The sequence below is a fragment of the Babylonia areolata genome, chromosome 30 (assembly GCF_041734735.1).
Source record: "Babylonia areolata isolate BAREFJ2019XMU chromosome 30, ASM4173473v1, whole genome shotgun sequence".
NCBI classification, from domain to species: domain Eukaryota; kingdom Metazoa; phylum Mollusca; class Gastropoda; order Neogastropoda; family Buccinidae; genus Babylonia; species Babylonia areolata.
In genome coordinates, this window is record NC_134905.1 from 2840167 (window position 1) to 2855166 (window position 15000).

Genomic DNA, 15000 nt, shown 5'->3' on the forward strand with positions numbered 1-15000 from the left:
TGAGCAAACAACTAAGCAATCAGTGCGCACTGATCACAACATGTTCAGCTCATTCATCAGCACTGCTCTTGCACATTTTCGTCACAGGCAAAAATTAAAAAAAAAAAAAAAAATCAGACTGGAGATTCAGGGTGAAGGGGAGAGGAGGAGGGAAGAGGAGGGGAACAAAGGGGGTGGGGGGAGGGAGGGAGGGAGGGAGAGAGATAGAGAGTGAGTGTGCGTGTGTGTGTGTGTGTGTGTGTGTGTGTGTGTGTGTGTGTGTGTGAGGGGTGGCGGTGGGGGGGAGGGTGGAGGTCAGAGATAGGGAGTACACGACTTTTTAAAAAAAAATTAGACTTGGGTGGGGATGTGCGGGGGTGGGGGGGTGGGGGGGGGGGGGTCAAGTCTCCCAACAGTCTACAATCGTAGCATTTCTTTGTAAAATAATGTCATGTGTTGTCATGACCATTTTGGTTCAGTTACCCAGCCATGTAGGCAGCCACACTCCGTTTTCGGGTGTGTGCATGCCAAGTCTATTTTTGTTTCCATACCCCCACCGAACGCTGACATGGATGACGGGATCTTTAACGTGCGTATTTGATCTTCTGAAGACTTGAGGACTGAGGGCCACACAGTAAGGATATAGCAAGCCTTGAAGGGCCAGGACAGAGAAAAACCAAGCCAATCAGGTTTAGGGAAAAGGCAGGGTTTTTTATAAACAGAACTCCTCACCACGATATATTTACTAAAAAAAAAACCAACAGAAATACTGATATGAAGAATGAAATCAGGTCATTCAAAACGAAACTGCAGTTATATTATAACTATAAGGAAATTCACAAGCAGATAACACACACACACACACACACACACACACACACACACACACACACACACACACACACACACTTCCGGCGTCTACTTCCTGTTCTTCTCCAACGTTCGCAAGACACCGCCATTAAAATCAAAACTAAAATTTAAACAACTACAAGAAATTTCACAAGCAGATATACGTAACACACACACACACACACACACACACACTTCCGGCGTCTACTTCCTGTTCTTCTTCAACGGTTGCTTAGACACCACCACCCACGAAGGCCACTAGCACTGCCTTTCAGCATCAATTATCACTCGGGTCACAGACCCACCCCCACGGAGCCACACCCAATGAGCGTCGCCGCCACCACCACCACCCACTCTCACCTCCAACCACCTCCCTTACCATCACCCCTCCCTCACCCCCTACTGTCAAGACTACCGTTACGTCACATCCCTCCATTGGTAACCCCCCACCCACCCACTACCTACTCCACCTCTCCCCAGAACTCAATCTATCTATCTCCCAAGTAATGGAAATGTCAGGGCTTGAGAGAGGTCACAGATTTGAACTGAACCCCCCCCCCCCCCCCCCCCCATCCCCCCACCCCCTCTCCCTCCTGTATCGCCGAGGTTGGAGACAACAATGTATGTGGAATGGTGGTGGTGGTGCGACGTTCTGGGCCAGTTTCAGATTCAACATGACTGAGTTTGCACTGTAAACTTTTTTTTTTTTTTTTTTTTTTTTTTGGTGCTGTTTTATCCGTGATTTAACTCGCTTTCCACCAGGCCCGGGAGATCTATATATATACACAAATACCTGCAGCGCTGGTCAGGAAAGCCAGCAACAACAAGCCTAAAGACGCGTCCGTCAAGCTGGACATGGCGTGACTGCTCTGATGCCTGGGGTTTTGCCGGAACAGTGTGTCCTTTTTGTGTCTATTTCAAACGGTTAGAACCACTGTGTGTGTGCTGTTTGTGTCGTGTGTCTAATTCCTGCCACTCAATATTTTGTCTTAATCTCAAGCAGAACCTGTTTTCGTTACAAATGCTCTTTTCATCAAATAATGCAAAATATAATGATAAATTTCTCTCTTTCTATATACAAAGCTTTGAAGAGGCGCGCATGAGAACACAACAGAATTGTTCGATGTCAGAGAGTAAGGCAAAGACGATTGCTTTTTTGTTGCTTGTTCGTTTTGTTGTTGTTTTTCTCTTGGAATCTGAGTATTTACTTGTTCACGCAATACTTTTGTGTGTCCGTATGTTATTTGTATGTTAACAATATTCCTAACATTATATATGGTAGAAAATCTTCTTTACTTTTGTTTAACCCCTTCAAATGGGGCAATGGCCTTATATTGAATAATTCCTTCGTTCGTTCGTTCGTTCGTTCGTCTTAATCTCAACGTATGCATACACGGCATTGGATTGATGACTATCTTTCCAATCCTAGCCATGCTGCAATAATAATACATCACGCGGGGTTATTTCTGTTTCATGAACTACAGGGAATCGCAGTTAGCTACAGAACATCTTCCTTCCAAATCATTACGCGTAAAGGTCAGCTGTCAAGAAGCTGGTCTTCAACCGGCTCAAACTTGATACCCAGGTTGTTGAAAATAAATTTTCTTCGTCTCATCCAAAAAAAACGGATGGCTAAATATAATCATTGTTCTGTCGAAAAATGGCTGGCTAAACTTAGATCTTCGTTATTCTGGAAAGAACTCGACTTCTTGATGTGTACATATATGAGAGAAAGAGAGAGAGAGAGAGAAAGAGAGAGAGAGAAAGAGGAAGAGGGGGTGGGGGTGAAGGGTGGAGAAGGAGACAAAGAGAGGCGGGGACACACACACACACACACACACACTGAAATGCACTTCAGAAGAAACAGACCTGAACACCAGCCACAACCCAACCAACAACTCTTTTAACTCACTCAGTACGGCCAGTCCTCTCTTCTCCTCTACACAGACCCCTCGGATGTCCAGTGGGTGTCTCAGAATTGTGGTATTCTTTGTCAACATTCACCTCTTCAGTGTAAGAGCCTTCCGCTTGCAATATTTTGATGATGGTAATTGGGGTGAAACGCTGTTAACGTCGTCTCTTTAGCCGTTCGTATGGAGAGAGTTAAGTGGAACGCACCGACTGACTCGTGTCCCGGTGACGTCAGTAAGACAGGACGGCAACGCGCGCTGTGTGTACAAATGGGACCATGGCTCAGTGTGACGACAGACAACACCGCGTCACAAAGGTCTTCCCCACGGAACTAAAAAAAAAAAAAAACACAAAAAAAACAACTGGAAACCCGTTTCCATGTCGGTGGGTCTTTCCTCGCTGCCACGTCCATTTGGAAACCAGACATGGACACAGTCTGAGTCATCATCACTGACTTTGACTGACTGAAGGGTGATGATTCACACACAAGATGATGATGATGATGATGATGATGATGATGATGCTCTTCCTCTTCGTTCGTGGGGTGCAACTTCCACGTTCACTCGTATGTACATGAATTGGGCTTTTAAGTGTATGAACGTTTTTTCCCCCCGCCATATAGGCAGTCATACTCCGATTTCGGGGGTGTACATGCTGAGTATGTTCCTGTTTCCATAACCCACCGAACGCTGACATGGATTACAGGATCTTTAACGTACGTATTTCATCTTCTGCTTGCGCGCACACACGAAGGGGGTTCAGGCACTAGTACGTCTGCACATATGCTGACCAGGGAGATCGGGAAAAAAACACACAAAAAAAACCCTCCATCCTTTACCCCACCATGCGTCGTTACCGAGATTCGAACCCGCGACCCTCAGACTGAAAGTCCAACGCTTTAACCACTCGGCTAGTGCGCCCGTCTGATGATGATGATGATTAATGATGATTAATGATGTTTACATAGTGCCCATCCTGAGGTCAGAAACCATGCTCAAGGCGCTTCACAAACACGAGAGCCGTATGCACCACAGGACGGACGCTTGACTGGGCAGAGCCGACTGACTGAGCTGTCTTTGGGCGTTCATCATTCGTTTTCCTGTGTGTTAATCACTATTCAGTCAGGCCATCGCAGGAAGGAAGAGCTGAGCGCTGAGTTTCACGACCTATAACTGGCAACAACAACAACAACAAAAAAGCCCTCAAGGTCCGGTTTAGTTGTTTGGGGCTTGAGTTTTGGTGATGGTAAATCATACGTATCTTATTTTTATTCTATTCTTTTTTTTCTCTCTCTCTCCTCCCCCCCCCCCCCCCCTCCCCCTTCACAATGACTAATTTCACACGGCTCGATCCAATGTGCCTCCTTCACCAGCACTACAGCAAGCGGACACCTTCGGTGAAGAACTGGAGGAACACCATCATTCCCAGAGTCAGTGGTGTGACACCGTCAGAGGGGGGCGAATGAACACGGGGTGTGGGGGGAAGGGAGACAGGAGGGGTGGTGGTGGTGGTGGTGGGTGGTGGAGGGGGGGGGGAGGGGCTCAGGAGACAAGGTAGAGGGAGGTGGGCGGGGGGGAGAGGTGGAAGACAGTAAACACATTGTCATAAAAAAAACAACAACAAATAAACCCAAATCCTACTGCAACAGTAACACTCAGCGAGAAATGACGGGAACGGCTGCTGTAAAAGGATCCTTCGTTAGTCCTGATGAGTCTTCAACCAAAGGTCAACAGATGTGAGGCACGAGAGATACACAGAGAGACAGAGACAGAGACAGAGACAGAGACAGAGAGAGAGAGTAGGCAGGTGACGTCATCAACAAGGAAGGGCGGGAGGTCGTAACGGAAAAGGATGAGAGAGAGAGAGAGAGAGAGAGAGAGAGAGAGAGAGAGAGAGAGGGGGAAAAAAAAAGCCAGCTACTCACTGACATGCTCTGTATACACACACACACACGCACCTACACTGTTTCCAAAAACGACAGGAAAAGCAGGATACGACCCCGACCCCCTACCCCCACCGACACCCCCACACACAATGGCAACAACCCCCACGGAAAGTGACTTCACGAAACAACTACAAAGACCTGTATGTGTGTATTCGGAGTTTGTCCCGCACTGCACCGAGACTCCCCCCCCCCCCACCCCCCACCCCCCGTGACCCAAGTCCAGAGGCCCCTGCTTCTTCTACTGCTACTAGATCACGACCCTAAAAAAAAAAAGGAAGAGGGGGGTGGTTTGTGAGGGAGGGAGGGAGGGAGGGAGGGGGTGGTGTGGGGTGGGTGTCCACGTCACGTGGTCCCTTCCCGTCAGGCTTTGTAGACCTTACACAGTGCGTTACAACCTCTCTCTCTCTCTCACACACACACACACACACACACACACACACATTGTGATACATCCGCCCGCCCTCACCCCATTGTGGTCTGTGTGGCAGCCATAATTATCTCCCCCTTTCCCCTTTCAGAGCCCAGCTTTCAAACTATTTTTAGTCCCGGGGGTGGAGGAAAAGAATAAAAGGAGAGGGCGTGGGGGGTGGGGGGGTGGGGGGTGGGGGTGGGGGAGCGAACAAAGTCCCGTGACGAAGCAAAACATAGACCCACACCCTTCCTCCTTACCCCGCCCCCTCCCTCTGTGTGTATGTGTGTGGGCGTGCGTGCTTGCTTGCTTGTGTGTGTGTGTGTGTGTGTGTGTGTGTGTGTGTGTGTGTGTGTGTGTGTGTATGTGTGTGGGCGTGCGTGCGTGCGTGTGTGTGTGTGCGAGTGTGTCTGTGAGATATAACACAGGTACAAAGAGACAGACACTCACAGAGAGTGTGTATGTGAGACAGAGAGAGAGAGAGAGAGGGAGAGAGAGGGAGGGAGAGAGAGAGACTGACAGACAGAGTGTGTGTGTGTGTGTGCGTGTGTGTATCTGTGAGATATAAAACACAGGTACAAAGAGACAGACAGGCACTCACACACAGAGAGTGTGTATATATATATATATATATATATATATATATATATATATATATATATATGTGTGTGTGTGTGTGTGTATGTATATGTAAGACAAAGAGAGAGAGAGAGGGAAGGTGTGTGTGTGTGTGTGTGTGTGTGTGTGTGTGTGTGTGTGTGTGTGTGTGTGTGTGTGTGTGTCTGTGCGTGCGTGTGCGTGTGAGTGATTGAGACAGACAGACAGACACAGAGACAGGGACTGACAGACAGACAAGAGACAGACCAAACCAAAACTCACCATTGCTTGCTCGATCTTGTTGTCAATGGCAACCGTACTGGAACCACTGCAACATAGAACATCAATACCTCGCCGTCAGCAAAGTTTCCCCAAGAGACAGACAGAGGGACAGACAGACAGACAGACACAACCACAAGAGGAAGCGGCCTTTTTCCCCCTACATGCAAACAGACCAAACAACCAACAACATTAACAGCAGCAACGTGACAGACAAAAAATTAATGGAGAAATGGACTCCAAAACCCCTAGAAAATGAAATGGAATTATTATGCGGTGACATGGAACAGAATACCTACCACCTTGTGAAAGTTCTCTCTGTCCTAAAGTCGCTTCCTTGGCGAGGATCTCATTTTCCAAGAGCACGAACATGTCGTCTGAGATTGCATCTTTCACTCTTTCTCGTACGACTACAATCTTTTTTTTAAAGTTTACTGGTTCCATTCGCAACCAATTTGCAGTCTGTTTATTCACTCATTTAATCTGAGATCCATTTTTTTTCCTTTTCGTTTTAATGTTATTTATTGCCACACTTTTTTTGTGTCCAGCACGTGATCATATTTCTCGAGGAAGGAATCCTCGTGGGAAAACAAAATAAATCTCACGAAATCCTGGTGCGAAGAAAAAAACAAAACAAACAAACAAACAAACAGCAAAAACCTAACGGCAATTAGTTCAGTGCTGCCAATGTATCCTTTGATGATGGCGCTTGGACGCTGCCGTGAACGCTGCCAATTATCTATTGCCATTTATCCTTTGATCTCATCAAACAAACGAAAACAATCTGGACTGTCACACACACACACACACACACACTCACACACACACTGTAACAAGAAAAACAAACAAACGGACACAGCAGTGAAGTTCCCTGCAAAAGAGCATGCACAGAAAGTGTGCCCATGGTTACAGAGAGTCGACTATCTAGGCACTGTCCAGCAGCCAGCCCCAAAAACCCAAAGAGAAAAGCGGATTGCACAAAGTGCTGTGCAGCATTCAGTCTTCCAGCAGTGCAGTGCGGGCAGCAAAGGTCACACACTCTCCACAGTTTCTCCATCGTCACCAAACGTACGGTTTTCCTGCTGCTGAGCGTTGTTTTGAGCGCGCACGCGCAAACACACACACACACACACACACTCTTTCTCCGTCCCTGCCAAATCACGTGGTTATTTCACAGAAACATCCACGTGCTGGAGGGGGTAATCATATGTACATATCCATACATAGTGCAGTCTCATACCATGACACCAGCAAATTCTTCCCCTCAAGGCGACCAGCTGCAGACGAAAAACCGAAACCCCCCAAGGACAGCAACCCCCACCTCCCAAACCAAATCTATCACCGGAACCGGAAACTTCACGTGGAAATTTAAAAAAAAAAAAACAACGTTGCACAGTGAATAAAGCACAAGATCCGTTAATTAATCCACTGCCACGCCCGAAGACGCGACTAGTACCAGAGCTGACGACTGGGTGGATTTGAAAAAGCAAAAGTAGCAGTCCTAACTGGGGTGGGGTGGTCGTTCGGTCGGGTCACACGGCTCGCACCGTCGCCCCCTATATACGGCTTGTCACTGTCACAATATGAGTGTACAGGTAAGGACGCTAACTCACACTGATCCGCCAAGTCCTGCAACCCTTATTAAAATGGCGTGTCGCAACACCCCCCTGCCCCCTCACCCCTGTCCCTCTCGCCTCCTTCCCCCCTGCAGCACCCACCCCCTCCTTCACCGTAAAAAAAAAAATCTAAACAAGAAAGAAAGAAGGAAAAAAAAAAAGAAAAAAAGAAAAGAAAGAAAAACCCGGGACCAACACTGACGTGTTCAGACAAAGAAGACCCGGTGTAGCAGGATCTAACAATCCCCCTTTAAAAATGACACCCACAGTTGCCTTTTTTTTTCTTTTTCGTTCCCACGATTTTTCATCTGTAGATATTTTGGTCCACTTAATGCATATCTTCCCATCCCACCCCTTCCCAACTCAACTCAAACCTCTTTTTCAAAGGGATTTCTTCACAGCCGGACTGATTCTATCAGACTCCTGGGCGACGCCGATGCAAGACAGAGAGAGGGAGAGAGACAGGGAAAGAGAGGGGGGGGGAGAGAGACAGAGGGGAGAGAGAGGGGGTGGAGAGAGAGGAATGGGGGTGGGGGGGTGGGGTAGAGGCTTTAACTTCGGATGGGGGATGAACTGCTTTGTTTAAAACATCCTGGATCCAATAACCCCCCCCCCCCCCCCTCCTTTTTTTCTGCCCCTTCTCCCTCCCTCTCCCTCTTTCTTTCTCTCCCAACGTTTCAGGCAAGAGGAACCAGTTTACGACGGGAAGGGAGGGGGGGTGAGGATAACAAGGGGGGCGGGGGGGGCTTTTTTCACTTTCATTTTTCTACATGGGGGGGGTGGCACTCTAGCACGAGCACGACCGAAGAAGATCCAAGCTGATGAGACCAGGAAGACCGTCAACCGCTGGTGCAAAGAAAACAGCAAAAAGCACGACAGGAAACAGCTGGCTGTGTGACAGGCCACTGTCGTGGTCACCTGCCCACGTCGTCACATCCACCACCGACGGGCGCAACAGCCGAGTGGTTAAAGCGTTGGACTGTCAATCTGAGGGTCCCGGGTTCGAATCACGGTGACGGCACCTGGTGGGTAAAGGGTGGAGACTTTTACAATCTCCCAGGTCAACATATGTGCAGACCTGCTTAGTGCCTGAACCCCCTTCGCGTGTATACGCAAGCAGAAGATCAAATACGCACGTTAAAGATCCTGTAATCCATGTCAGCGTTCGGTGGGTTATGGAGGAAACAAGAACATACCCAGCATGCACACCCCCGAAAACGGGAATATGGCTGCCTACATGGCGGGGTAAAAACGGTCATGCACGTAAAAGCCCACTCGTGTGCATACGAGTGAACGCAGAAGCAGAAGAAGAAGTCACATCATCACCAGGCCAAAGAAGCGGATACAAGGTTACCTCCCCCCCAAACAACACCACTGAGACACTATGACGACACATGTATGTATACACTTGTGTCACGCATGTGTCTGTCGCCTTACTTACCTTCCTCGGCACTTACCTTGCTTTTTGCGAAGATGGTCAATCTGGCAAAGGGACTCAAAATAATCATAACTTCAACAATTCATACGGGATCCACTGTGTCACGTCAGGCCTTTTCCCATTCTAATGTTGTTTTCTTCATACATACGTTTATATATCTGTTCAAACATACGCTTCTAAAAGTTTCACTCCCCCTCATACAAGCAGATTTCCTGTTTTGTCAGTAACTGTTTATTAGTTACGATGATGATGATGATGATGATTTTTCATTACTATTTATTATCATTATCATCACTGTTATCAACTTCTTGCTGAACGTTTGGTTAATCGAATCAAGTGCGGTCCCAAGCTGTCCGCAGAGGTGCGTTCTTGTTCCGCTTCATCAGAATTACGGCGACCATCATGTTTCCACAAACATTTCCCCCCTGTTTCATAACGAAGAAGACTATTTATTTTGACACGAACTCCAAGCACAGTCGGACTGAACATTTATATCTATGAAGCGATCAGGGCGTCGTTGACAAAAGAAAAAGAAAAATCTTCACGTTGTCAAATCTAAAGGTGGGGGGGGGGGTTCGATCTAGGGCATTACTCCTCATGCGTACAGGTCATGCTTTTTCGTGTATGCACACGCAGAGACACACTCACACACACGTGCGCGCACACACAGAGTGTGCACCCCTCCCTCTCCCGAGACAAAACCTTCCCCCCCCCCTCCCCCCTCCCGCCCCGATGCATATGCATTCAACAACACAAAACTTCACTGAAGCGACGACCAGCCAATTGTTAATCACACACACTGAAAACGGCAAGAGACAGACCCCGTACACGACTAAGAAGAGGACTGAAAATGGTGGGAGATGGTGGGGTGTACCTTTATAAAAAACCCACACACACACACACAACCCAACAACCGAGAGCGCGGAATATCAACACTTACCTAACGGCAAAACATGCACCCTGAGAATCTACACAGGAGGGAGGGAGGGAGGGAGACAGGGTGTTCCGTACAGCACCCCCACCCCAAAGTAACATTCCCCCTCCACCAAAAAAAAACCAACAAAAAAAACCCCGTTTTTAGTCTTCTCTTTATTACCTCTCCCTCTAACAACTGGGTTTTCTGTCAAGAGCCACTGCTGTTGTCGATGCCGCTACCTGCAGCCACTACCTGTGTGTACGTTACATGCGTGAGAGGAGAGGGCATGCGGCTGGCTTTACCTGTGCGTACGTGTGAAAGGCATGTGCATGTAGCTGCATTACCTGTGTGTGTGTGTACGTGTGAGAGAGAGGAAAGTGCATGTGGCTGCCTGTATATATCGGGCAGCGTGAGAGCAGCCAACACGCCGCCTGTTTTGTTTGCACACTTTGTCAGCAGATGGTTGGCTAAAGGTCGCTCTGTGTGTGTGTGTGTGTGTGTGTGTGTGTACGCGTGCGCGTGCGTGTGTATGTGCGCGCGCGCGCGTATGCGTGTGTGTATGCATACACTTACTCTTCTTTCTCCTCCGTAGGTTTTCCGATGTTCTTTTCCAACAACCCTCTTTCCAAGGGAAGCAATTCATTGATTAACTGAAATAATGTGAGGTTCTTTTCCATTTAATTTTTGTGTACAGACACTGGGTAAATTGGAATAATGTTGCGTTTGTTTATTCTTATAAATTATTCTTTCTCCTTGCGTTTTTTTATTGTATTTTATTATTATTATTATTTTTTTTTTTTTACGAGTTTCCTTAACCATCACCCACTTTCCAAGGCAAGCAACGCTCTTGACAAATGGGAATTATGTTACATCTGAGTATTATTCTTTCCCCTCAATAACCCCCCCACACCCCTCCCCCGATTCCCACAACACTCTTCCCAGAAGAAGCAACGCTTGGATAACTCGAATAATGTTGGGTTCTTCTACATCAGATTTTAGAAGATTTTTTTTGTTGTTGTCGGCTGCGCCATTACACAGTTGTCTCTCCCTCGCTCCTTGTATGTATTCTTTTATAAAACGGTGATGAAGCCGATTCTATCATGTTTCCTTACTTCAGCTCGTCAATTCACCCCCCACAATACCTAGCTTCCAACTTTCCAACCTCCCTCCACACTACCCGAGTTTCCAATTTTCCCCATCCCTCTTTTGTCCTGTCACCAACGAAAAGACAAAGCTGGTGGGTCACTAAAACAGTCACGTGATCAAGTCCTTGCCCCCTTTGCAGACACAAGAGCTGAATATTGTGCGCTGGGGGGAAAACCCTCTCAGTAATGCTGGTGTCACCTTGAGACTTCGACTGGCTCGAGTGAGCATTTCTGAACGGTAAAACAAAAGTAATTTTCACAATAATTTCAGACACTTCAACTTTCCAAGGCAAGCAACGCTTTGACAAATTGGAATTATGTTACATCTATGTTTTCTTCTTTCCCCTCAATAACCCCAACCCCCACCACCCCTCCCCAGATTCCCACAACACTCTTCCCAGAAGAAGCAACGCTTGGATAACTGGAATAATGTTGGGTTCTTCTACATCAGATTTTAGAAGATGTTTTTTTTTTTTTTTGTTTTTTTTTGTTTGTTTTTTGTTGTTGTTTTTTTGTTTCTTTGTTTGATTTTTTGTTTTTTTTGTTGCTTTTTTTAAAAAATGTATCTGCACCATTGTTAACACAGTTGTCTCTCCATCGCCCCTCGTATGTATTAAAAAAATAAAACGGTGATGAAGCTGATTCCATCATGTTTCCTTTTTTCAGCTCGTCAATTCACCCCCCACAATACCTAGCTTCCAACTTTCCAACCTCCCTCCACACTACCCGAGTTTCCAATTTTCCCCATCCCTCTTTTGTCCTGTCACCAACGGAAAGACAAAACTGGTGAGTCACTAAACAGTCATGTGATCAAGTCCTTACCCCCTTTGCAGACACAGGAGCTGAATATTGTGCGCTGGGGAAAAAACCCTCTCAGTAATGCTAGTGTCACCTTGAGACTTCGACTGGCTCGAGTGAGCATTTCTGAACGGTAAAACAAAAGTAATTTTCACAATAGTTTCAGACACTTCAACTTTCCAAGGCAAGCAACGCTTTGACAAATTGGAATTATCTTACATCTATGTTTTCTTCTTTCCCCTCAATAACCCCACCCCCCAACCCCCTCCCCCGATTCCCACAACACTCTTCCCAGAAGAAGCAACGCTTGGATAACTCGAATAATGTTGGGTTCTTCTACATCAGATTTTAGAAGATTTTTTTTGTTGTTGTCGGCTGCGCCATTACACAGTTGTCTCTCCCTCGCTCCTTGTATGTATTCTTTTATAAAACGGTGATGAAGCCGATTCTATCATGTTTCCTTACTTCAGCTCGTCAATTCACCCCCCACAATACCTAGCTTCCAACTTTCCAACCTCCCTCCACACTACTACCCGAGTTTCCAATTTCCCCATCCCTCTTTTGTCCTGTCACCAACGGAAAGACAAAACTGGTGAGTCACTAAACAGTCACGTGATCAAGTCCTTGCCCCCTTTGCAGACACAAGAGCTGAATAATGTGCGCTGGGGGGAAACCCTCTCAGCGAAATATTGCACATATTCCTGAATGAACCCGCCAATCAGAATTCAGCAGACTGCTCGCCATTGTTCGCCATCGGAAAAAACACATCACCACACTCGTCTCTATCCTGGCTTCTTCCTGACCACATCACCCTCAGCCAAGTCATTGCTCTAATTAACAAGGTCGTTTTTAATTAACGCAACTGACGACGGGGATGTTTTTACTACGGTGAGAGGTCCACGTATTCTTCTGTATTTGAACTGACGTGGAGTTTTCTTTAACGACCTTCTTACTGCTGGCTGATGCCCCTTAACCCTTTCACCGCCATGGTCGCATTTCGGCACCAGCTAGGTAAAGCACCCATGTCACTGAAATGCAACCAGATGATGGGCCTTTTGTGCATTAACCTAATGCTCATAATTTTCAGTGGGTATGATTGGCCATTTTTTTCTACACATCACAGGGGAATCCCCAGCTATTCTTAGACACCATCTTTTCTGTGGTTCCTGCACAAGGTTAATTTGCACTCTAAACTGACTGGCGGTGAAAGGGTTAACGCTAAACTGCTCAGTACGGGTCTTGCGAAATTTTAACACTTCTCGTCATGATCTGGTCTCGAAAATGTGGTGTCGTCATCATTATTTGTAAGCTGTACTGAGGAGCCAACATTGTCAGTCTGTCATTATTACTGCCAGCTTATTATATTGTCACTGTTTAGATAATGATATATGCATAATACTGTTAAATGTTTCTGAATGTTACTGTTAATCCGTTGTTGTGGGAGTAATACACGGTCAGATACACCTAGTCATCAATACTATTATTGCTACTCTGTTGTTGGTAAAGAATTTAACAAGTATCAAACTCGCGTGGTTTTTGACTCACTTGTGTAAACAAAGTGAGTCTATGTTTTAACCCGGTGTTCGGTTGTGTGTGTGTGTGTGTGTGTGTGTGTGTCCGTGGTAAACTTTAACATTGACATTTTCTCTGCAAATACTTTGTCAACTGACACCAAATTAGGCATAAAAATAGGAAAAATTCAGTTCTTTCCAGTCATCTTGTTTAAAACAATATTGCACCTCTGGGATGGGCACAAAAAATAAATAATGAAGCCAAATTATATGCAAACTCCATTTACTGTTATATTGATATTTTTTGTATTCTCTAAACTTGGCACTTTGATCTGATATTCTGACCCAACAACAAGAGCAGTCATTATTATCATTTTTTGTTCAAACAGGAACTTCTTTTGCTAAGCATGGAAGTTTTATTTATTTTGCAAACGTTTTGGTGCAGATAGTAAAGAAGGGAAATTACTCTGTAATTAATGCTAGGGGACTTAATTTGCTTTAAACTGATCTTTCTCATCTTAAACATTACATTTTGAAATTATACTCAATACATAAAAAGCTTGTGTGTTTTACTCTCAGTCACAAGTGAGTCTTGAAGGCCTTGCCTTCTTTTAATTATCATTAATACTGTAACTTTGTTATCATTTGTACACTGGCAAACGTAACCTGTTTATTACTGTTGTTGTTGCTGCTGCTGCTGTTTTGATGATGGGAGTGGTTGTTCATACTGGCATTCTACTCGTAACGCTTTTTCTTCCTCCTTTTCTTGTGCTAGAAAACTAACACACAAGACGGCTACAAAACCACATCCAAGTTAGCTAAGAAAAGACGGCTTCAATACCAAATCCAATTATAAGTCATCAAACTTCTGCAATTATCTGCTGTGCCGTGTTTTAAACTCACTCAGTACGGCCAGTCCTCTCTTCTCCTCTACACAGACCCCTCGGATGTCCAGTGGGTGTCTGAATGACCCAACCTTTAGCTTCCGTCGTCAGAATTGTGGTATTCTTTGTCAACATTCACCTCTTCAGTATTAGAGCGTTCCGCTTGCAATATTTTGATGATGGTAATTGGGATGAAACGCTGTTAACGTCGTCTCTTTCGCCGTTCGTATGGAGAGAGTTAAACTCACTCACTGATCATAAAGCAGCTCTGCCGTATTTTAAGTTCACTCATTGATCATCAAACATTTACCCCCTTTCTCTGAAATATATCCTTCGGGGTGTACAAAATTCTGCACAATCAACATCTACAACAACAACGAAATTTACATGTCATTAGACTAAGTTAATTCTGTACTCTGTCGTGTTTTAAATTTACTCTTGGATTATACAACATTTCACACTCTTCCTTTGGAATATATTCTTTTGAGTCTGCATGACCACCACCACCACCACCAACAAATATATATATATATATATATATATATATATATATATATATATACATATCACCAGACTCTGGCAATCGTTTGCTCTGCCGTATTTCAAATTCACTCTTTTATCATAGAGTACTGTCCCCTTTCTCTGAAATTATTTTCTTCGGGGTCTACAAAACTCTGCACTATTAACAACGACAACAACAACAACAAATATACAAATCAGCAG

The 15000-nt window shown here is 45.6% G+C and overlaps 1 protein-coding gene across 3 annotated transcripts in view; it reads right to left on the reverse strand.

Annotated features, from left to right (window-relative positions):
* Positions 1 to 15000, reverse strand: part of LOC143275630 (uncharacterized) — a 120476-nt gene that overhangs the window by 38415 nt on the left and 67061 nt on the right. For all 3 annotated transcript variants that reach the window (XM_076579880.1, XM_076579877.1, XM_076579878.1), the window contains one exon: positions 5973 to 6018. In XM_076579880.1, the coding sequence (XP_076435995.1) occupies positions 5973 to 6018 (46 nt within the window). The remainder of the gene's footprint in view (positions 1 to 5972; positions 6019 to 15000) is intronic.